This window comes from Chanodichthys erythropterus, chromosome 8 (genome assembly GCF_024489055.1).
Source record: "Chanodichthys erythropterus isolate Z2021 chromosome 8, ASM2448905v1, whole genome shotgun sequence".
NCBI classification, from domain to species: domain Eukaryota; kingdom Metazoa; phylum Chordata; class Actinopteri; order Cypriniformes; family Xenocyprididae; genus Chanodichthys; species Chanodichthys erythropterus.
The window spans coordinates 8,031,925-8,054,644 of NC_090228.1; the positions used below are offsets into that span (position 1 = coordinate 8,031,925).

General features: G+C 34.9%; 2 protein-coding genes across 8 annotated transcripts; both read right to left on the bottom strand.

Annotated features, from left to right (window-relative positions):
- Window positions 1-150: 150 nt before the first annotated feature.
- Window positions 151-10,215, bottom strand: glt8d2 (glycosyltransferase 8 domain containing 2). 7 transcript variants are annotated; one of them, XM_067391693.1, is made up of 10 exons: window positions 10,032-10,215; window positions 7,662-7,696; window positions 4,767-4,856; window positions 4,493-4,685; window positions 2,888-3,005; window positions 2,522-2,609; window positions 2,266-2,378; window positions 1,277-1,443; window positions 1,078-1,190; window positions 151-356 (listed from the first exon to the last, which is right to left on the bottom strand). In XM_067391693.1, exons 2-10 carry the CDS (start codon window positions 7,678-7,680, stop codon window positions 190-192), a joined length of 1,068 nt encoding a protein of 355 aa, XP_067247794.1. In that variant the 5' UTR covers window positions 7,681-7,696; window positions 10,032-10,215; the 3' UTR covers window positions 151-189. The 7 variants fall into 7 exon arrangements, with proteins under 7 accessions (XP_067247794.1, XP_067247799.1, XP_067247797.1 ...); XM_067391698.1 differs by having other exon boundaries at window positions 4,767-5,052; XM_067391696.1 differs by lacking the exon at window positions 10,032-10,215 and adding exons at window positions 8,478-8,544; window positions 8,795-9,452 and having other exon boundaries at window positions 4,493-5,052.
- Window positions 10,216-10,872: 657 nt separating this feature from the next.
- On the bottom strand, window positions 10,873-21,866 carry fbxo18 (F-box DNA helicase 1). Its single transcript, XM_067391699.1, has 21 exons — window positions 21,747-21,866; window positions 21,366-21,527; window positions 20,819-21,291; window positions 19,896-20,026; window positions 19,303-19,435; window positions 18,964-19,154; window positions 18,709-18,783; window positions 18,016-18,098; window positions 17,746-17,914; window positions 17,430-17,649; window positions 17,124-17,211; window positions 16,392-16,478; window positions 16,058-16,194; window positions 15,830-15,926; window positions 15,542-15,705; window positions 14,808-14,883; window positions 13,638-13,841; window positions 13,383-13,508; window positions 12,563-12,669; window positions 12,322-12,456; window positions 10,873-12,250 (listed from the first exon to the last, which is right to left on the bottom strand). Exons 1-21 carry the CDS (start codon window positions 21,763-21,765, stop codon window positions 12,083-12,085), a joined length of 3,045 nt encoding a protein of 1,014 aa, XP_067247800.1. The 5' UTR covers window positions 21,766-21,866; the 3' UTR covers window positions 10,873-12,082.
- Window positions 21,867-22,720: the final 854 nt, after the last annotated feature.

Genomic DNA, 22,720 nt, shown 5'->3' on the forward strand with positions numbered 1-22,720 from the left:
AATTCTTCGTGTTGCCTTGTTTTACCCATTTTTACAGACTCCTTTCAAAATAACAGGATTCTGTTTGGGGTGTTTTTAGTTTATTTTTGTAATTGGTTGCCAAAATGGTACTGTCCAACATAAAATTGCCAACTCCAATCTATTGTCTCAAGGTGAGGTGACCTCAGTTTAAATTCAGATTGCTCAGTCTTATGGTCGTACCAGGGTGAATGATCCTGTGGGGTCTGGGATAAACCATTTCTCCCAGAGGTCCAGATGGACGCAGGGGTAGACCCAGGGCTTGAAGCGGCCGTTCCAGTGCAATAACTGTGCCTCTTTGAGGAAGGACCTGGGATAACGGGCATCAGGACTCCAGCCTTTATAGAACATGAACAGAGTGTTTAGAAGATTTGTTACTTTACTGCAAATATACATTCACAATTACTCACATTTTCTCTTGAGACATTGTGATGTTCAAGAGCTGACCCTAGTATTTAATGTTTTTAAATCAGTTTTATATTTAATTTTAGTTAATTTAGTTGACAAATACAGATGTATAGATGATTTTAGGAACTATAGGAACCCTGTACTTATGGGGTCTAAGGACTCAATCAGCTTTAGATGTTTGGTTTATAGTTAGTTTATAAGAGTGCATAAGATGAGTGTCTTTTTTTTTTTTTTAATATATGACAAATTCATTTAAAGAATAGTTAGTCAGATTGACAAGTCTTAATTTTGCAATTGTACACTACCGTTCTAAACTTTTATTTTAAACTAATTTATAATGCTGGCAAAGCTGAATTTACAGCAGCAATTTGTCTTTAGTGTCACAAGATCCTTGTACTTGGTTAAAACATTGAGAACTTTTAAGATCTACTATGTATGTGTCTGTATATGTGTGTGTATATATATATATATATATATATATATATACACACAGTATATCTTAAGTTGTCAATGTTTTAAATAAGTACTTTTCAGATTTAATTAACGTAAGTATGATTAACATACGTTTGCATTGCAGCATAATGGATAATTAATAGGGAGTGTGATAGTCATTATTCAGTGAGAAAAGTCCATTAGAAAACAGTAAATTACCCAGGTGTCTGACATGCCACAGTGGATCAATGGTTGTGTATTTATCATGAAAGACGATCAGCATTGGAGGGGTGGCCACGCCCCCTGCCACAGCACTGCTGTACAGGTTCTCCCTAAATTGACATGGAAAAAGAAATTTCTACTGAACAAATTTGATCTCTTAAAAACCATTACAACTTATTATGAACCATTATATCACCTGACATTCTTTGCCATCCATTTCTCAAGCTGTTTAGTTATCTTTTGCTTTTTCCATTCGCCAATGTCTGCCACAAAAACACCTGGGTTAAAGGAGCAGTCACTGGGGTTGATGCCCAACTCTCTGACTCCCTCTTTGCGGTAGTCCAGAAAGCCCATATAGGTTGTCTGTGAGAGGCAGTTGTGTTTTGATGAAATGTAAGAGATAAATTAACCCATGTAACAGTAACTTAAAGAGGACCTATTATGCTTTTGTACATTTTCTACTTTCTTTAGTCTGCAATGTTGCTGTTTGAGCATGAAAAAGGTCTGTTTTTCAAAGTTACAAAGGACAAAGTCATTATCTATTATTATTTTTATTATCTATATCAATAAGCAGTGTTATATCAGTAACTGCTATATTAGTAACTCTCTGAAACGCCTCAATTGTAGTCTTGAGTTTTCTTCTCGGAATGAACACATCACAATATTCCTCATTTAAATAATTTCTGCCCAAGGTATACACAAAAAAAAAGGGTGACGGGCCTAGTTGTATTAGTAGTGTGTTGAAACTCAGTTATGGTAAGAGGTGTGACATTTCCAAAGCACTTCTGTAAGCAGTTGACCAATCACAACACACTTTTACAGCCGCCCAATCAGAACACAGTGTGCTTTTCGGAAGGAGGGACTTCATAGTGACAGGAACTAAACATGTGTTTCCCAAAAGCATCCTTAGCCAACTGTGGTCGCAAGTTCCATTGAATTGTGTTGGTATCGACAAAACTTGCAACCATAGCTGGCTTCGAGAAATGCACAAATGAGCGTTACTGACAGACTTGGAAGAGAGGTGCTGCAACAATCTCAAAAATGTGAAAAATGTTTTTTTTGAACATTCAACCATGAAAACTTATTCTAGTAGACCCCAAAAACTATTTCAAGACTTTGTAAAAGGGCATAATATGGCCTCTTTAATCCATATCCAAAATGCATACACATAGCACATACACCCACCTGCATCCCCACACTGCGCACCATCTCGTGTGTGGCGGGCAGATCGCAGTCTGAGGCGAACGCAGCAGCATGCCCTGCTTTCAGCTTTATGTCATACAGTTCCTGTATATCTCCTGCGAGCCAGATATAAAAAAAAATAATTCATTATCACAGTGACTATTGGAGTGAAGTGGTTTCATTTCATGCACTTGACATATGAGATCATCCTCGCCTGAGTATATGTGTAAGGTTAGTATCAATTTCAGATGGATTTCACCTTGTACTATGACATCATCATCCAGGTAAACAATCCGCTCGTGATTTTCAATGGCAAGAAGCGGCAAGTAGAACCTCACAAAGTTTAGCTGCAACACCAAAGAAACCAGGATCAAGAAATAAGTCTATGATGGACCTACAAGATCACTTACTGTACACTACCTGGCCAAAACTCTGTCAGCACCACCCACAGTCAATGTTTGTCTAAGAAAAAGACTTGATTTAATGCATCTGTTAGGGTGTAGCTGAAGAGAATAAACATACATTTGTCATGTTGTGTATTAATGACCACATCAGTCAGAAATACTGAAGAGTTTACCTAAAGCTTCAACTGTACATAAATACACAGAAGAACAGCAGAACTCACAGGATGCAGCAGTTCTGGTCTGGACGAGTCTGGACTGACTTTCCCCTTCAGTACCATCGGATTGAACTCCAGGATCTTGTATCTGATTTTTCTCAGCTTGGTCTTCTCTATGTATTCCCTGTTTTTTGAGTCCAGAGAAAATGCTGATTGAGGCATTTGGGAACATAATTATTGATTGAACACATCTCTCATATATACAGTACAGTCCAAAAGTTTGGAACCACTAAGATTTTTAATGTTTTTAAAAGAAGTTTCGTCTGCTCACCAAGGCTACATTTATTTAATTAAAAATACAGTAAAAACAGTAATATTGTGAAATATTATTACAATTTAAAATAACTGTTTTCTATTTGAATATATTTGACAAAGTAATTTATTCCTGTGATGCAAAGCTGAATTTTCAGCATCATTACTCCAGTCTTCAGTGTCACATGATCCTTCAGAAATCATTCTAATATGCTGATCTGCTGCTCAAGAAACATTTAATGTGTACAATTGTAAAAAAAAATTTGTGTACAATATTTTTTTTCAGGATTATTTGATGAATAGAAAGTTCAAAAGAACAGTGTTCATCTGAAATCTAATCTTTTGTAACATTATAAATGTCTTTACTGACACTTTTGATTGATTTAATGCATCCTTGCTGAATAAAAGTATTAATTTCTTTAATTTCTTTTCAAAAAAATAAAAATGAAAATTCTTACTGACCCCAAACTTTTGAACGGTAGTGTATAATGCTACAGAAGCTTTGTATCTCAGATAAATGCTGTTCTTTTGAACTTTCTATTCATCAAGGAATCCTGAAAAAAAAAAGTACACAACTGTTTTCAACATTGAAAATAATCATAAATGTTTCTTGAGCAGCAAATCGGCAGATTAGAATGATTTCTGAAGGATCATGTGACACTGAAGACTGGAGTAACGATGCTGAAAATTCATCTTTGCATCACAGGAATAAATTACTTTATCAAATATATTTAAATAGTACACAGTTATTTTAAATTGTAATAATATTTCACAATATTACTGTTTTTCTCTCTCTTTTTTTTTAATTAAATAAATGTAGCCTTGGTGAACAGACAAAACTTCTTTTAAAAACATTAAAAATCTTAGTGGTTCCAAACTTTTGGACTGTACTGTACTGTATATATATATATATATATATATATATATATATATATATATATATATATATATATATATATATATATATATATATATATATATAATAATAATTTATTTTTTTCTAATATTTCTATATTTTTATAAAAGAAAAGGTTTCAGAGAGCTGGAAAAAAACCAATGATAAAAGCAAATAAAATTCAATCAACCATTATAAATTGTTTATAATTATACTTTCACAAGTGAGGAGAATATGCTTCTCATAGCTTTTGTTGTTGATGTCAAACACTAATCGTCCAGTTAAACACTCCACTCCATTTTGACGCAAAAAGGTTTATGGTAATACTAAATTCAATATTTGAATTAAAAATATTTTTATTGACATTTTGTGCAATACTAAACTACTAGATTTTAGGTCAACACTAAAATCATTTGAGAATGAGGTGGTATATTTGCATCAAGGTCAAAGGTCAGACCTAGCACCTTATCTTTTTGATGGCATCTCGCAGGGTAACTATGTAGAAGAAAACACTTGCACGACTGTTGCTGTAGACACTGTTGATAGTGGCCATGGAAGCACCAATACGCTCCTCTGAAGCACAGATCACCACAGGGATGTCAGTGTCCATCTCTTTCTCGTCCTCCATACCCATTTTGCCCTCATCTTTCTTGAGCACTGCATAAACCACAATAAGATCAATATATAACAAACCAAGAACATGCATATACTTGCATATCAGTTCCCTGCATACTGTACCTGAATACTTGGGCAGCGTCTGTAGTCTGGTCTTGTTGTACAGGAGAGCAAAAGCCACCAGGACTAGCAGAATGAGGAGCCCACGATTGACTGGCACACACACACACACACACACACACACACACACACACACACACACACACACACACACACACACACACACACACACACACACACACACACACACACACACACACACACACACACACACACACAGAACTTTAAAATGTTGATTGATTGTTCTACTTACTTTTTATGTGTGTACATGTACATTTATTTTGATTCACTGTAAAAAAAAATAGAAATCAAATGCTTTGGCAATACACTGTAAAAACTGTCATGCCAATAAAGCACACTTTGAATTGAACTGAATTGAGAGAGAGAGAGAGAGAGAGAGAGAGAGAGAGAGAGTTTTTTAATTTTAAGTTCACCTTTATTTTTTACAAAAAAATAACTATTATTACAAAAAAAACAAAAAACAAATGATTTATATAAAAACATCAACAACAACAACAACAACAAAAACTAAACCAAAAAACATTTTTTTTGTTTTTTTAAAACATCAAAACCAATTAATTTTCAAACAGTGTGCATAATACTTCATTTACTCCCCATAATTCTATGAACTTTGGCAGAGATTCCACCAACTTGTAGTATGCATACTCCACCCTCAATCGTGAAGCTACAAAACCTAAAAACATAGGCACAACACTTGTTGCCGCTTGCTCCAACATTCTATTTTTCCTTGTCTTCCAAATGACCAGTTTTGCAGTGCCAGATAAAAAATTAATTAAAACCGACACATTTTTCTTTTTAACTGAATACTTTGGCCTAAAAATGAATAATTGAAAAGAAAAGTCTTCACCCAGGGACAAGAACCAATTACTTAATAAACTAAAAAGATAACCCAATCTTGAACACTGCACAAAAAGATGAAAAACTGACTCTTCCTCAGAGCAAAAGGGACATCCCACCCCAACACTAGGATTGAGGTGTACCACATGTCTGTTTGTAGCCATTATCCCGTGTACAATCCTCCACTGGAGGTCACCTGTCTTTTTGTCAATCGGACGTTTGTACAGGGTACGCCAGCACCCTTTAGGGGAAGAGTCAGTTCCAAAAAACTGTGTCCATCTTGTTGAAGAAACTCCATTCAAAAATTGCATGTTGGAAACTTTAACACATATCAAGTATAGAGATTTCTTTCCAGCAGATTCAAAACTTTTCAGAACTGGCGTCCTCAGAGACATCTTCCATCTTCCACCCAGTTTTCCACAGCAATGATTGAGGGAAAGATATAACTATGCCCCTCCACCCATTCAATTAGGAAAGCTTGGTTTTTCAAAAAAAACTTGATAGTCTGCTCTCAAGTCCTTGAATATCTCTGCCATACACTGTTGTAAAAAACGGATCGATTACACACCGCTTCTTTGGCTCAAATCTATGTCCCAGCTTATTACACCCAACCGCTGACAGTCGTGCTTGCACATTTTGAAATATATATGGCCATTTTTGGCTGGCCGACCATAAAATTAATCAACTGCCATTTAAATCTTTGATTGCGGGTATATCCTGCCCCATAAATGAAAGCCCTGGGGGTAAAACTTTCCTTAAAGCCTAAAAACAATCGTTTTAACAATACAAAAAGAGGTTTAAGCCTAATACATTCGAGAAAACAATGAGAGAGAGAGAGTTCACTAGACTGCAACTATTTAAAATGCTGCACTTTATAAAATAAAAGGATGTCCACTAGAGGTCACTGTAAGACTTTGGGATGAGGTGGAAGTACATTTTTATCTCGTCCTTCATTTAAAACTGTTCTAATCATTACTAGTAATTAATCCAAAATAAACATTAGTATCCAATGAAAAGTTACTAGTCAACTACCATTTGTACTAATCAGCAGTGTTAAAACATTGTTTTTGTAATTTAAATAAATAAATATAAATTATAAAATATAAATGTTAGACAAAATTTTTGTAGAAATTAAAACCAAAATTAGATGATGGGGATTAAAAACTGAAATAAACATAAATTAAATCTATATAAAAGAGTAACATCACAAAAACAAAATATTAATAAATACTATAATAGTATATACATTTCAATATACATTTATTAAAATAACAGTGCCAGTCAGACAAAAAGGTGTCTGAACTTTCTTTGTGGGAGGTTATTGCTACAACTGTCCAGGCTGAGGTCAGCGGACAAAGAAAAAATAAACATCTGTGTATTTTGTTGCATTTCACTCCTTGACTAATGCAAAACATGTCTTTACTACCTCCTATCAAGGCCTTAGTAAAACTGTGGAAACAGAATAGGAAAGGGTTGCTTAAACTGACCAAATCTGTTTAAAAAGAAACAGTTCTTTACGTTTCTATCATTACAATGACACAGCAGATATTATTAATAATGTTAGGGGAGAAGATATGATTCAAATAATGACTCAAAACTACAATAAAGGCCTGCAAATATAAAGTTAACTTTGGCTTCAGTAAATGTGTTCTGAGTGGGATTTCCAGACGCTGCTATACATCACATTTATGGGTCTGAATCTGTCTGGTTACCTCATTTGCTCTGGGACGACCAGTGGGACTGACCCTCCTCCAACATATACACACACTGGACACATTCCAGTTTTTCAGGACAGCAACGCAAAAGGGAGGCACTAAAACTTCACTGTGTGCTCTCGGATCACTGATATCAGTTATCCATGAGATTTCACAATGAGAATGATCTAATATCTTGTACATAAGACTTTAGTTTTGTAGCAAGAGTCTGATTCGGAGTGTGACTCATACACTGGCCATGATCACCGGCCTTGGATGTTTTTCCATGTATTATGAAACAGTGATGTAATAAACAACTGAAACACAAAACTTGCATGTTACTTACTTTTCCTCAACAAAGCCATCTTTCCCCATCAGCATCTGCAAACGGAGAGAAAGAATGAGATGGCTCACAGATATTAAAAAATATCAAGGCTTTCACTGTAAAAATTGAAATGACAATACTGAATCATTTAAAAATGATAATTTTTTTGTATTAATTATTATTAAAAGTTCAATAATATTGTTTACAATTATTAAAATATTCAATTATTGTTAACTTTGATTATATCAGAGGTGTAAAGAGTACCTAAAAATCATACTAAAAATCATACTAAAAGTACAGATATCTTGCATCGAAAATGACCAATTCCAGTAACCAATTCCAGTACGACTTGAGTAAAAGTCTTAAAGTATCTGATTTTAACAGTACTTCATGCTGAATGTAGGCTCAGAGATGCACTAGTCCTGAGACTGCCAGTGAAAATAAGAAACAATTGATTTTTTAGATGAGAAATCAAGTTTATTTTCTAAAATCAAAATAAAAACCTCCATATTGCAATAAATCAAGGTCGACACAACAACCTTTTAAACGTCTACAAACTCTACAAAGTTTCAGTTAAGTGGCCATAAGTAAATCAATATCCGTCAAAACGGTCTGGTCAGTATTGTGGATAAATAAAACAATGTTAAGTAAAATTAAATAGTCAAAGTCTAATGTATGTGCTGGTTTGAGCCTCATCACCGGCTGCAGTCATTTCCTCATCTAATAAATCAAACACCTGCGATCAGCAACTACCTGCTAATGCACTCACATTCACGTAAAGTATCCTTGTTTGACAAGTTTTGGGTGAGTAAAGGCAAAATGCACAAGATATAGTACCTTCAATGTCCTTAGATGGCAATATCGCTTCTTTATATCAGAAACAAACTGCTGCAGAAAAAGTTAGCTGCCATGCAAAATGTCATTTGTAATTGCATGACTCAACACAAATGTAGTGGAGTAAAAAGTACATTTACTTGCTCAAAAATGTAGTAAAGTAGAGAGTAAAAGTTGCCAATATCTTTGACACTCAGCTACAAAGTAGCCAAAAGGATACTTAAATACAGTAACTCATTACATTTAATCAAGTACTTTACACCTCTGGATTACATTTATAAAGAGTTAAATGACTTTTAAAAGGTTTAGTGAATACCTACATTTTGGGTTAATGTCATCCCAGTTTTTTGGTCATGTTTAAGACAAATTTCTAAGTGGATTTTGGGTCTCTTGAGGCTCTTGCACACATGTGGGACTGTTTATCGGGAGTCTCCTGGCCTTTCCTTCCTGGTGGCATTCTTCACTAAGCCTTAAACTCAAGAGTTGTCTATTTCATTTCTTTCTCTCCACATTTAAGATCACATTTTCAAAGGCCACCAAACACAGAGAAAACTTGCTAAAAATGAACCAGAAAACAAGTGTACAAAACACTACTCTTATTGTGTTATTTAGGAATGAAACTATTTAAAAAGCTCTCACATGCCACCAACATGTACAACTTCTTGTCTTCTTTCTTAGACTGCGGCTATACAAGACGAAATACAATTTATTGTAAAAAATTACTGTGTCCACATGAAATAATACTACAGTAATTTATAGTAAATACTATAGTGTTTTTGAACCATACTATAGTAAAGTACTTGTATTAAGTTGTTGTGCTAGTTCTATAGTTGCTGTGGTAACAACTATAGTAATATAAACAAATTACTTTACCCAATACTGTACTGTAAGTTTTCTACAACTGTAGGGTATATACTACAATACACTACAGTTTACTGTAGCAAAAACTAAAGCATACTACAGTATTTATTACAGTTTATCAGTTAATAATAGCCAATAGTATGCAGTAAAAATAATATACAATATACTACAATGTAACATAGTATGGTTCAAAAACACTAGTATTTACAATAAATTACTATAGTTTTTTTCATGTGGGAAGTTTGTACGTCAGATTTTAAAAGCAGAAAGCATCTTAAATGTAAGAATATCGACTGAAACAACAACTGTTGTTCCTCAAATAGTTCGTGTTAACTTAATATTATAGGCAACATTTTCATTCATATCAATAACAGACATTATTAAATCAGCATCTGATAATTAGTTAAAGTATAGGCTACTGATGCAGAGGTAACATTATCCAAAAAACATAAACCTTATAGAAAAAAGATGGAGGAGTCTGAACACCGTGTCTAAAACATGTCGTAAAATAGGTTTTCAGTTCTTAATAACCGACAAACAATAAATAAATCACTGATAGTTATCATAAAAAGAAGCGAGTATGTATTAGTAAAGCTTAGCGGTGCGAAATAAGAGCAAAAGGGGGTAAAATAAGAGCAAAAACGCACTTGTCATCCATTTTTATCGAATTGTTTATATTAGGCAACTGGCACTTACCAGTTTCCAGGAGTCGCGAGTTAAAGTTCCTTGCGGCGCTGTGGAGTGGGCGTGGCCAACGCACGAGCCTTCCAGCTAAACTCGCGGATGCTCCGTGCTGCTTTTCCTTTATTTATCCCTCGTCCTCACGAGATCCAGAAAATTACTTTTTGTTCAGGTTTCTTCCTAATATCTCTTAAATCCACACACGCCACTGTGTTAAGTCTTACTGTGTCTTACAGGGGACGTCCCGAGCATTTACCAAAAGTGGGTGTGGCAAATACAAATGTAATACTATTCTATTATTTTACCATTTATTATTATATACATTTTATAATGATATAATACTAATATTATAGAACACAATCATTAATGATGTTAATATATATTAAAATATAATCCACACAATAAAATATGAATGTCTTGTAATCCTGTGATTAATCATGATACTGTACTCTGCCGTTCAAATGGTCAGTTTTTAATATTTTTTGTCTACTCACCAAGATTTCATTTATTTAATAAAAAATACAGTAAAAACTGTAATATTGTGAAATATTATTACAATTTATTACAAAAAAACTGTTTTCTATTGGAATATAATATAAAATGTAATTTATTTCTGTGTTGGAAAAGCTGAATTTTCAGCATCATTTCTCCAGTCTTCAGTGTCACATGATCCTTCAGAAATAATTTTAATATGATGATTTGCTGCTCAAGAAACATTTATTATTATTATCAATGTTAAAAACAGTTGTATACTTTTTTTCAGGATTCCTTGATGAATAGAAAGTTCAAAAGAACAGCATTTATCTGAAATACAAAGCTTTTGTAACATTATACACTACCGTTCAAAAGTTTGGGGTCAGTAAGAATTTTTATTTAAAATTTTTTTGAGAAGAATTTAAAGAAATTTATATTTTTTTCAGCAAGGATGCATTAAATAGATCAAAAGTGGCAGTAAAGACATTTAAAATGTAACAAGATTCTATTTCAAATAAATGCTGTCATTTTGAACTTTCTATTCATCAAAGAATCCTGAAAAAAAATATTGTACACAAATATTTTGTACATCTGTACACATTTTGCTATCTTAGTGAGGACATTGCATAGACTTCCATTGATTTTATCAGGTCAATTATATTTTCTATCACCTAACCCAACCCCTAATTCCTAAACCTACCCAAGTATGTAACAAGTATGCACACATACACTAAAAATAAAACTATAAAAATAAATGGAGTTTTGTTTTGTAATAACTAAGTTTGAAGAAAAACACACTGCAATTTGTTGAGATCTGAGCAGATCTGCCCAAGATTTAGTTAGTATGTAAAGCAACATACATATACATATGATTATACATTCTCAAACAAGTCACTTTGAATAAAAAAAATGTCTTCTAAAACAAAAAAAATGTTTTAGAAAATTATTCAACATACATTTTTTTTTTCTCCAAATGATAAAAAAAAATAATTAAAGATGACATAAATTATGATCATTCTTTTACAAAGAGTTAAACAAAAAAATTTAAAAAAAAATCTTTGGGGAAACAAAAATAAGATTAGACAATGAATATATAACACACAGTGAAAGAATAAAAGTGCAAAATTTAAGTTAGTCTAGTTACACAATCCGTTGTTTTGTGAAACTACAAGGAGGAATGGTTATTTTTCTTCCCACAAATCACTGATGTTACAAACACGGACATAAACACAATCTTAAACATTAGTGTTCCTCATCAGCTATTGTGTCGTTTACAACAGCTGTAATACTGTAGGTATCAAGGGCTTGAAGAGGCCCTCCTAAAGCTTATTCTCCACCTAAATACAGTGACGTCAATGTTTACTGTATCCCAAAATGGGCAAGTCACAATGTGGGAGAACATTTTCAGATGAAAAACAAAAATGTTTTTTTTTTTTTTTCTTTTCTTTTAAGAAGTATTAAAATGGTTCCGGAACATTCTTAAATAAATAGAACTAAAAATGTGAAAAAACAAAAATCCACTGCAGACTAGATTAATCCACATACGTGACCTTCGCAGAAGCACCACAAAAGACAAAGGCACATGATGGCGTTTAAAGTAAAGATAACAGCATGGCGACGTTGATGGGCAGCTCGATTCTTTCATTGGTATAGGTCATGGATCTGACCCGTTCAGGAGGAGAGAGCAGGAAGGCTGTAGGTCCCACGCGCTGCACGACACAGGTCAAACACAGAACGCCGCCCGCGTCCACGCTGTCCATCTGAAACACATACATGTCATCAATACAGGAAGTGAGTTTTTGAACTTGTTTTTGAGCAAAGAGACACTGACATATCGGATGGGGAGTCTGGACATGCTGAGGACGGAGTCTGCGGTGATGTGGTTCTGACAGTCTTCAATGGAGCAGGTGAGAGACGGTTCTTTACTGAGCAGAGTGCTGGTCAGCTCTGACCTCAGGAAGTACTCCTGAGGAAGAAGTGGAGAAATTTAAGAATAATGCTTCAATGTCATGATATTTGGATATTCTTTGGATTAAAAAGATCAGAATATAGATGAAGCAGCAATAGCTCACCCCAGTGAATGTGAGGATGTTGCGGATGGTCTTGGTGATGTACAGCGTTCTCTTGGCTCGTGTGATCGCCACATATAACAGGTTCCACTCGTCATCTGGGACGTTTGCTGCAGCCAGAGAGGAAAGGTTCAGTCTTATGCATATATGGATTTTCACCAAAACCCATCGTATACCCACAGAACACTTTGAATATATACGGCACATGTTGCATGGGATCATTCTGTGATACTTTTAAATATTTTGTCGTTATTCAATGCCATTAAATGGACGAGCGCTTTTGTGGGCCATATGGCATTCGAACAATACCAGGGTGAGTAAATTATGACTTTTTCACTCATTTTAGGGTGAACTATCTCTTTAAGGGATAAGATTCTTTCTACACATTGCAGTAAAATGTATTTGATAAAAAACAATATTCCTATTTTATTTTTAATGCCTTTTTTGAAAGAATCTCTTTGGATGGAACCTACAGGATGTGCCCACAGATTTTAGATCATCAGAAATGTACACTCTTCATATCCACTTTGATCTACCAGATGTCACTTGGCTAAAGCCCAGACAGACTTTGAGGCTCAGATACAGAGACTGCAATAACTGTAAGAGCTAGGCTTTATTTCGTTATGTTCAGACACATTCATTAATCATTTAGTGATTCTAGATATGGGATGCAACATGTAGCACCATTGTTTTAAATTATTATTAAACACATTTAGGTAAATATGCTTTTGTTTTCTGTCATGCCATCTTATACTACCTCTAATGTACAAATGATAAATGAACTGTTAGTTTCTATAAGATTTTTCGATAAATTACCACAAACCTGCATTGAAACCACCCACTCTCTGCAGGTTGTGTCGAGCACATGGCACTTTCATGAAGTCATCTGTCACAACCACTGTGTCAAACTCCAAGCCTTTTGACTTATGCACCGTACCAAGGATAAAATCTGTCACAATCAGAGAGATAAAAGCATTCAACTTGCATGTGAGGGCTGTATGCGCTCAGTGACTTTACTGTATGTATAACTCAAAACCAGTGCTTTAGTCTTCTCTCTCTCTATTTCTGTCTGACTCACCTGCGTACAGCGGGCTTCTTTGGGCGCGATCGTAGATACGTTTAACCAGCTCTGGAATGCGTTTGTTGTATTTTTCCACCACGGCTACCTTGGCCTCCAGTTCGCGGTCTTCTGAGGCCGTGGCGTATCCTTTCAGACCCATGAATCCACCCAACTTATCTCTGCAGAAACCTCGGATGAAGAAATCCTTGATCACGAGCCTCTCTGAGGCAGAGAAACAAACCAAACTTTAGAAAAACATAATTTAACAACCATCAGATTCAAAGATCCAACAAGGCATTAAAAGGTGCTAAAGAGGATGTTTTGTTTTATACATTTTTGCAATATTACTTGAAACCGTCTTTACTAACTGATAAAATACTATTTATTAGGTGCACTGAAAGTCATAATATTAATATACATCATCTGTGCATGGGGTAGGGTCTTAAAAACATCAGCCAATCGTTTACACGATCATCGCGTAAACGATTGGCCCTCTGGCTTGTCAATCACTGCCATGACGATCCATGTGAGAGACGCGCGGCTGCGCGCTCTAGTAACTTTCCACACTCCACAGGCGCCGCATGCAATGTTTTTGTCAGGAGACAGGAATAACAACTGCAGATTATGAGTTAACTGCGGTGAGTCCGACATAATGAATCCACTAAGTGTGTGCGCGGCTTTAAGTTTAAGGCCGTTTATGAATGTAAATTGATACTTATGACTGATTGCGCTCAAACGTGTCCAGTCAGAGCCAGTTTTGTTCAGTCTGCGATTACAGTTGGTGTTCAAATTCCATGTTAAAGTATATAAATCGCTGTATGTTGAGCACAGTCAGAATGTTTTAGCTAGTCGTTAATGTGTGCCCGGCTTAATAACACAGTGAATGCCGGTGGTAAACACTCGTGTTCCGATACTCGTGCACGAGTTTTGGGAGGCGTTCCCTCTAAATGAGCTGTGAAGGAGGGGGATTGTTCTTACCCATGCGCTCATTTCAAAAACTCAGTCGACAAAAAGAACCTCTTTAGCACCTTTAATAAGTATCTGAAATAACTTGCTAGCATTACAGAAAATAAAAATACAGCAAGAACTAAAATACTGCAACAGAGAAACCATCATGAGCAATGCAATTATGATATTTTGTTAAACAGTGAGACCTAAGATTAAACTTTTAGAGCTAAAGTGACTCACCCTTCTTGCGTTTGTCCTCTGGTTGCATCAGGACCCAGAGATCCATAATTTTCTCCAGTCCAAAGTTTTCAACACCCTGAAATCAGAGGTTGAAAACTGAAAATGTCAATTTTCCAAATATGTCAAATTTAGTTTAAAAATTGTTTTGTTTTGACTGAATAATGCAGTGCATTGTATTGGCACTGTTGTATCATTACTAATTAAGAAAGAGGCCATATTATGCCCTTTTACCAGGTCTTGATTTTGTTATTGAATGTTCAAAAACACTTTATTTTCCCCATATGTAACATTTGCAGCACCTCCCTTCCTAGTCTGTCAGTAACACTATTTAGTTCTGCTCTTCGAAGACCCTCTTTCCGAATAATGTGCTCCGATTGGCTGACCGATTGGTCAACTGCTTGGAGTGCGTTTCAGAAGTGACACTCCCCTTACAATACCTTGACAAAGGCTTGTTGCCGAAACGTTGGATAATAAAGTATTTTCAAGTGAGCATGCGGTCTCATTTATACAGATTTATTCTCTTTGACCTGCACCTTGGATGGTGTGCGCTTGTCCTAAGTTTTTTGGGGGGGGATTCAGTATGCCTCTTACAATAACCACAAGTTTCAACACACTACTAATGCGTTTCAGGGAGTTACTGATCTAGAGAATAATAATTTGTCAACCTTTTTCATGCTCAAACAGCAACATTACCCACTTAAAGTTGAAAATGTAAAAAAGCATAATGCACTCACTCCCACAATGTAGATCTTGCAGCTGGGGTTGACGTCTGTGAGTCGGACAGCCTCGCTAAAAACAGTGACATTACAGCGGCTCAGAATGGCCACGCTCCCTTCTGGCAGCTTCTGTCCCATCTTCAGACATTGCAGGGTTTGTGTGTCCTCTCCTCTTACACATCCTGAAAATGTGAATATAGTATTTTTATTATTCTGCCTGCTTCATACTTCAAATCTAAAATAAGCTTTTTATTTTTATAAATATTTCTTTATTAGAATTGCCCAAATATAATTTCTTAAACTTACCTTCCTGATTCCCACCAACCAAAATCTGCTTCACTTTTTTACAACTGTCCAATATTGCAGCACCAACGTAGGCAATCTCAGAGCCAAACCTGAAGCTCTATGAAAATATGAGTGGTTACCCATAAACATGTGGCAGATATATGTGAGGCTATTTATATAGATCAGTGATGTGAGGTGCACTTTATACATGAATAATATCTGGAATTTCCTTGTGAGTGTTTTGTCTACCTGTGTGAGATAGTAGATGTGTGTGTGAGGAACAGCGCGCAAAGCATTGACCGCTCCTCTGAAAGTGTAAATCTGTTGATGAGGATCTCCAACCAGGATTTTCCCACAGCTCTGAGAGAGCATAATGTCCATGATGACTGGGAAAAAAAGACCACAAGAAGAACAAAAATAAGAAAGCATACACAAAAGTGATAATATAATAAATAAATAAATAAATAATTACATTAAATACAAAAGCCAGTCTTTTAAGTCATTTAAAATGACATTTTAATGCAATCTTAAATGAGCTAAAGCTGGAAGACTTTACCAAACAAAGATGGGTGATTTTTTTAACCTGGTGTGCAGTCTTGAGCTTCATCAATAAATATGGCATCATATCGGTCCAGCTCTGGTCTCGTTAGCTGCCAGAGTTTGAGGTATCCTATTTGCAACAATCAAAAGAAATGATTAATATTAAGCCATGTTTCCATCCAAAGTTGCAAATTTAACTTATGCACAAAACTGGAATATCGCTTTAAATGTTTGCGTCACCATTTCCATCCCATTTCCATCCCAAGAGAGCAAAATCTGTTATATATATATATATATATTATATATATTATATATATATATTTTATATATATATATATATATTTTATATATATATATATATATTTTATATATATATATATTTTAATATATATATTATATATATTATATATATATATATATATATATATATATATATATATATATATATATATATATATATATATATATATATATATATAAAAAATATAAATATATATAAAATATATATATTCATAAAAAGTGATTGAGTCTTGTCAGAAAATTTGGACTAAACCGCTCAATTCATATGGATTAGTTTTACGATCTCTTTTTGAAGCTTCAAAGTGTCAGTTGCATAGCTGTCCATGGAGGGACAGAAAGCTCTCAGATTTCATCAAAAACATCTTCATTTGTGTCCTGAAGATGAACGAAAGTCTTACGGGTTTGGAACGAAATGAGGGCGACTTGGGTGAACTAACCTTTTAAATATCTGATATTTCCAAATTTTGGTGCTTACCATCATGGGTCATGTTGTACACTCTCTCTCTTTTGTACTGCAGCTCTACCATTTGGTCCCATAAACCCTGTGCAACATCTGCAAACCTCTGGAGAGAAAGAGTTTAATGCTTTTTTTTGTCACAAAAATTGCTGGTGACAAATGAGTGCAAATGAGCCCAATTAGTTCAACAAGATATTCACTTTAGACTATTTTCATTATGATTTTAAATTGTTTTATCATTTAGTAACCCTTAAAACAACATTCCCAAAAGCACTAGCTGTATTCACGCATGTAAACTGATATAACTGTGTCTCTTCACTTTACCATTCTTTGTTGGTCGTCTGGGTACACTGTTTTGCCGTGTGTGCTCTTGTACTCTGGTGGAACGTGTTGAGCGCCAACCCGCTGGTCTGTGGACGCCCAGAAACTGTGAAGGGTTTGGGTCACCACTTTAGCATTGACGAATCCTCCGAGTCCTTCAGGCAAGACCCACGCCACATCAAACGGCTGCAAATTATTGGATAGTTTCCGCGCATTTTTATACCTGCGTAGCAAAAAAGACACAAATAATCATTGATTATTATTCATTCTTCAAAATAGCTGATTGGTTGGTGAATTTTTCTCTGCTAACTAGACTGACTTGATTCCCACAGCTCTGAAGGCCATTGAATGGATGGTACTGCATTCAACGTTGTGCGGAAATAAACGCTGAGCTTGCGTCGCCACGGATTTGTTGAAGGCCAGGTAGAGGAAGCGCATGTGTGGTCTTTGCTGAGCGTACTTCACAAGTGTGGTCGTCTTTCCAGTGCCTGTGATAAATAAGAATGGGATTATGTGAACAGAATATACTCACTTTATTTTAATTGAACATTTTCAACTGTGAAATAATATAAAATTATTTTTTCCTCACCTGCAAAAGCCATTATTTTAACAACGTGATGATTCTGGATGTCATGGTTGATTATCTGCTGTTGCTCGTGAGTGGTAAGCTGTCTGAAAATATGATGATGATCATTACAATATTATCATATTATTTGTAATAAATATATATATGCTGTTCTATAGTTTGGGGTTGGTATGATTTTTGGCTGGTATGTTTTTGATAGAAGTTTCTTATGCTCACCAAGGCTGCATTTACTAGATCAAAAATACAGTAAAAAAGCAATAAAATGTTATTACAATTTAAGATAACTATTTTCTATTTTAATACATTTTATAATGTAATTATTCCTGTGATAAAAAGCTGAATTTTTAGCATCATTACTCCAGTCTTCAGTGTCACATGATCCTTCAGAAATCATACTAATATGCTGATTTGCCGCTCAAGAAACATTTCTTATTATAAATGTTGAAAACAGTTGTGATGCTAAATATTTTTTGTGGAAACCATGATATTTTTTTCTGTATTCTTTGATGAATAGTAAGTTCAAAAGAACAGCATTTATTTGAAGTAGAATCTTTTGTAACATTATAAATAACAACTGTCAATTTAATGAGTATTTGCTGAGTATAAAAGTATTAATTTCTTAAAAAAAAAAAAAAAAAAAAAAAAAAAAAAAAAAAAGAAGGTGTGATTAATATACAAATACCACATCCTGCCCACCTGTTGTCATGCAAGCCTGGAGGAGGCGGCGCATTCTCTATTAAGTGCAGCACATAGTAGATGTTGTAATGCCACCTAAAGATGGAGGTTGAAAATCATTCAGATCAGCCCACAAAATAAAGAAAGCAGTCTCTTTTAAACGTTCGTGTTAAATAGTTTTCATTCAAGTCAAATGACCAGAAAATTCCCTCTTTTAGCTCCTCAGCTGCCATAAATAAAAGTCTTCTCAACTACAGTTTGGACCTTGTCTCTCACCTGTTGCTTATGTTAATATTATTCTCTCTCATGGCCAGGAGCAGAGTCGCCACGGCCCACAGGTACTCAGAGATTCCTCCTGCTGTCAGCAGACACCCAGACTTCCGCAAGAGAGCTACCAGATCCAAGACATCCTTCACTCCGTTAGCCAAAATCAACATCAGGGCCATGGCAGACCAAGGGTTCGGACCCTGTAATACAATTCAAAACAAGAATAATTGAATAAAAACATTAAAAAAGTGGAACTTGATGCACATTATAATACATATTGTGGCAACAAAAACAAAGGCACTAAACTAGCAGTTTCAACAATTGTTAACTGTGGGTTTATAATATTACCTCATCATCTGCCATGTCTGGGAGTCTGTCTTTGATGCAGCCTTCAGCGTGAGCGTAGAGCCGATGTCCTTTCACACACTCCAACACGTCTTTCACATTCACCCGTTTGCTGTGTTTGAACTGTGACATGTACCTGGAAAATCATGCATTTGTTGTAAGAATATACATTTTTATTTAAACTGGCAAAATATTACTCTAACACACGATTCGGTTTTGTAAATACACTATTTTGCATGCGAGTTCATCCTTTTTTTATCTTGCCCCTATATCTTTTCATCTTTTTTCCATTCATTTTCTGTATTGTCTATTAAGGCTCTAGAAGTACTTTGACAATATTTTAAATGTTATCAATCTTGCCATTGATGCTTTGCTGACTATCAACTGACCAATCAGCAGATCATTAAACTACAGTTGACCCCCGATGTACAAACGTCACACCTAACAGGTTTGATCTCAATCAGCATCTCTGATGTAGACTACAAAATAGCTCAAGGGTGTGAAAGTGGGGGTTGTGAACCCTCTTTTGTTGTGCTTCAAAGGCACAATGTTAAGTCCAATGGTTTCTTTACTGGATGAGAAGTGTGTATTCTTACCTCACCATATTGAGAAGACAAAGATCCTCCTTTTTGATAATTTGATTATCATGCAGGATAGACTTCACCTCCTTCAGTGCCTCTTTTTCTCTCTTACGGTATCTGCAGTACAACTTCTTCCAAGGTAGAAACTAGGGTAGAAACCAAATATATCAAAAAAACAAACAAATACATAAATAAATATATATGTATACACTTTATACTTTTAAAAGACATGTATAAATTGTGTATGGATTTCTTTAAAATAAAATTATTAATTATTATATATATATATATATATATATATATATATATATATATATATATATATATATATATATATATATATATATATAATTTTCATCATTTCTTTTACATTTAATATCTCATTTTCTTGGTTTCAATAAACATTACATAAAAAAGAGACCAAATGCAATTTCATTTTGTATTTTTATGTAATTAATATTACATTTATTAAAATCAAGTGTAATTCTCATCAAGTTAGTGTGTTTATGCATTTTAAATTTATTCCAAAATAATAACTAAAGGCAGTAACAAATTCTAACAATATATTTTATTTGTAAACTGATGTTTAGCTGTTCTTTTCAATAGTCAACCTATTTTCATCATCTCGGTTAACACTGCAGGTGTCATGATGGTCACAGACACATTAATGTACCTTTAATTTTACCATGCCAATTGTTTACTAAAAAAAACCCCCACAGTAATCATGTTTTTGGGCCATTTAAAGTCTGAATTTGACGTGAAAGCGGTGATGTCTAAGTGACAGCTGCTTACTTAATTTGTAATTAGCCTTCTTATTACCGTCATCATTTCCTTCATTCAGACCGATTTGTGAGATCGCGCACAAAAACAAGAGGCGGGATTTATCGTTCAAACCAATCATACTTTCCCCCATTCATTCTCAAGCATCAACAACACACCTGGGGGTCAATGACGACGGCCCTCCAGCGTTGGCACACCAGGCTGATGTGTCGATAGAGATCATCCGCTGGGAGGTGAGCGAACACTTCCCTCAGGATCTCCTCGGGCAGGTCCTGGACGTGACCCTGGGGCACCTCCTGTCCTCCCTGCACTCCCAGCAGACCGAAGTGGGCATCAGGTAGGGCTTCAACCAGGTCCTCCTCGTGCTCTTCTTTTATTTTTTCCACCAATTCTTCTTTTTTGACCAATGTACTTTCAAACTCAAAGTCATCATCGAACATGTCCTCAGTGATTCCTTCCATAAAGTCCTCCATCTTATCCTCCTCTGGGATGAGATGTCCAATGGGTTCCTCCTCTTCCACCTTCTTCTCCTTCACTGGAGTCTTGTTACCTTTTTGGGGGCTGGTGCTTAGGACTCCAGTGACAGAGAAGAATTCAGTAATGCCCCTCTGTTGGTCCACACCACCTGAAGCTTAAAAGCAAAAATTAAAGATGTTAAATTAGCACTATTTTGTGCAGAAAGATGCAAAATACACTGACAAACACCTTGTCTACTCTTTTTAGTGGGTGTCCTGGGCTGAAGTCCTCGGTTTGGATTACTGTTGCTGAGGTTGACATTAAATGGCCGTGTGAGAGACTGGTTCCCTGAGCTGCTTTGCACCAGATCATCACATTCAGATGGCCCCAGGTGTCTGCGTTTGGCCCTTCCTATAGAAAACACATGTAAAACGCATTAGACAGCTAATAAGCAATTTAAATTACATAAAACACAGACAAACTCACAAGATCTGGGATGAATGCGAACTAGTACCTCAGCACTGACTGGAGTTTGTAGTGATTTATTTAGAAACACATGGATCTACTTACAACAAACATGACGCGCAAATAGAAAAGTGGAAAACAAAAGATGTAATCGAAAATATTTACCTCTCATGGAAGATTCCATGATATGCAGACGACGACACTCTTCAAACTACCGATGTTATTTAAACTTATGCAGGAGGCGTCCACCGAAACATAAACAACTTCCACTTCCGCTCTGAGTCCCTAAAATTTAAAGTTCAGACTATATTTTAAAATAAAAGTCCAGGGATTTTTACAGAGCTCTCTATGACGCTGATTGGACCGAAGCGGCATAGAGTTCAAATATTTCTTGGTATTCAAAAGTAAATTGCTATTATCGAATTTTATTGGATAAAAGTGGTAACTTACTGTAGTTTTCACTGGACCTGTGTTACACCAGTAGGTTTGGACAAGCGTTTTTGATAATGTATGGTGAATTCAGGTTGACTGGGACACTTTTGCCATTGAGATAACTGGGGAAAAGTGTCCCAATCAACCTGAATCCAACCCTACATGTTTACTGAAATAAAGTAATTTTAAAAAAGTGACTTATTTTATTTCAGCTAGTTTCCAAAATTTCTCATTTTCATTTAGTTGATTTTGATGTACTAAAATATCTAAAAGTAAATAAAAAATAAAAATAAAATAAAAATAAATAAACGGACTTATATTTTACTTATGTTTTTTTTTTTCCTGAGGCAGTGGCATTTGTTAGTTAATTAATAAACAAATGATCTAAGGTTAATTAATTCAAATCCTATATACAACCTAACACAAAATATTTTTTGCCTTTTTTAAACAATATTTGTTTTATTTGTTTCTTATCATCCCTCTTTAAAACCACCTGTAAATTTAAAAAATGTAAAAAAATAAAATAAAAAAATAAACAGACTTTTATTTTACTTATGTTTTTTTTTCCTGAGGCAGTGGCATTTGTTAGTTAATTAATAAACAAATTATCTAAGGTAAATGAATTCAAATCCTATAAACAACATAACACAAAATATTTTTTGCCTTTTTTAAACAATATTGCTTTATTTGTTTGTTATTACCCCTCT

Excerpts from the sequence above, each read along its gene's own strand:
- glt8d2 (XM_067391692.1), bottom strand. Across the intron at positions 3,006-4,492 it reads GATGCCATCAAAAAGATAAG|GGAATACATAGAGAAGACCA; the intron begins GTGCTAGGTCTG and ends CTCAAAAAACAG. Across the intron at positions 1,444-2,265 it reads TGCGCAGTGTGGGGATGCAG|ACAACCTATATGGGCTTTCT; the intron begins GTGGGTGTATGT and ends TGCCTCTCACAG.
- fbxo18 (XM_067391699.1), bottom strand. Across the intron at positions 20,027-20,818 it reads CCGTCGTCATTGACCCCCAG|TTTCTACCTTGGAAGAAGTT; the intron begins GTGTGTTGTTGA and ends TTTCTACCCTAG. Across the intron at positions 17,915-18,015 it reads TAAAATAATGGCTTTTGCAG|GCACTGGAAAGACGACCACA; the intron begins GTGAGGAAAAAA and ends TATTTATCACAG.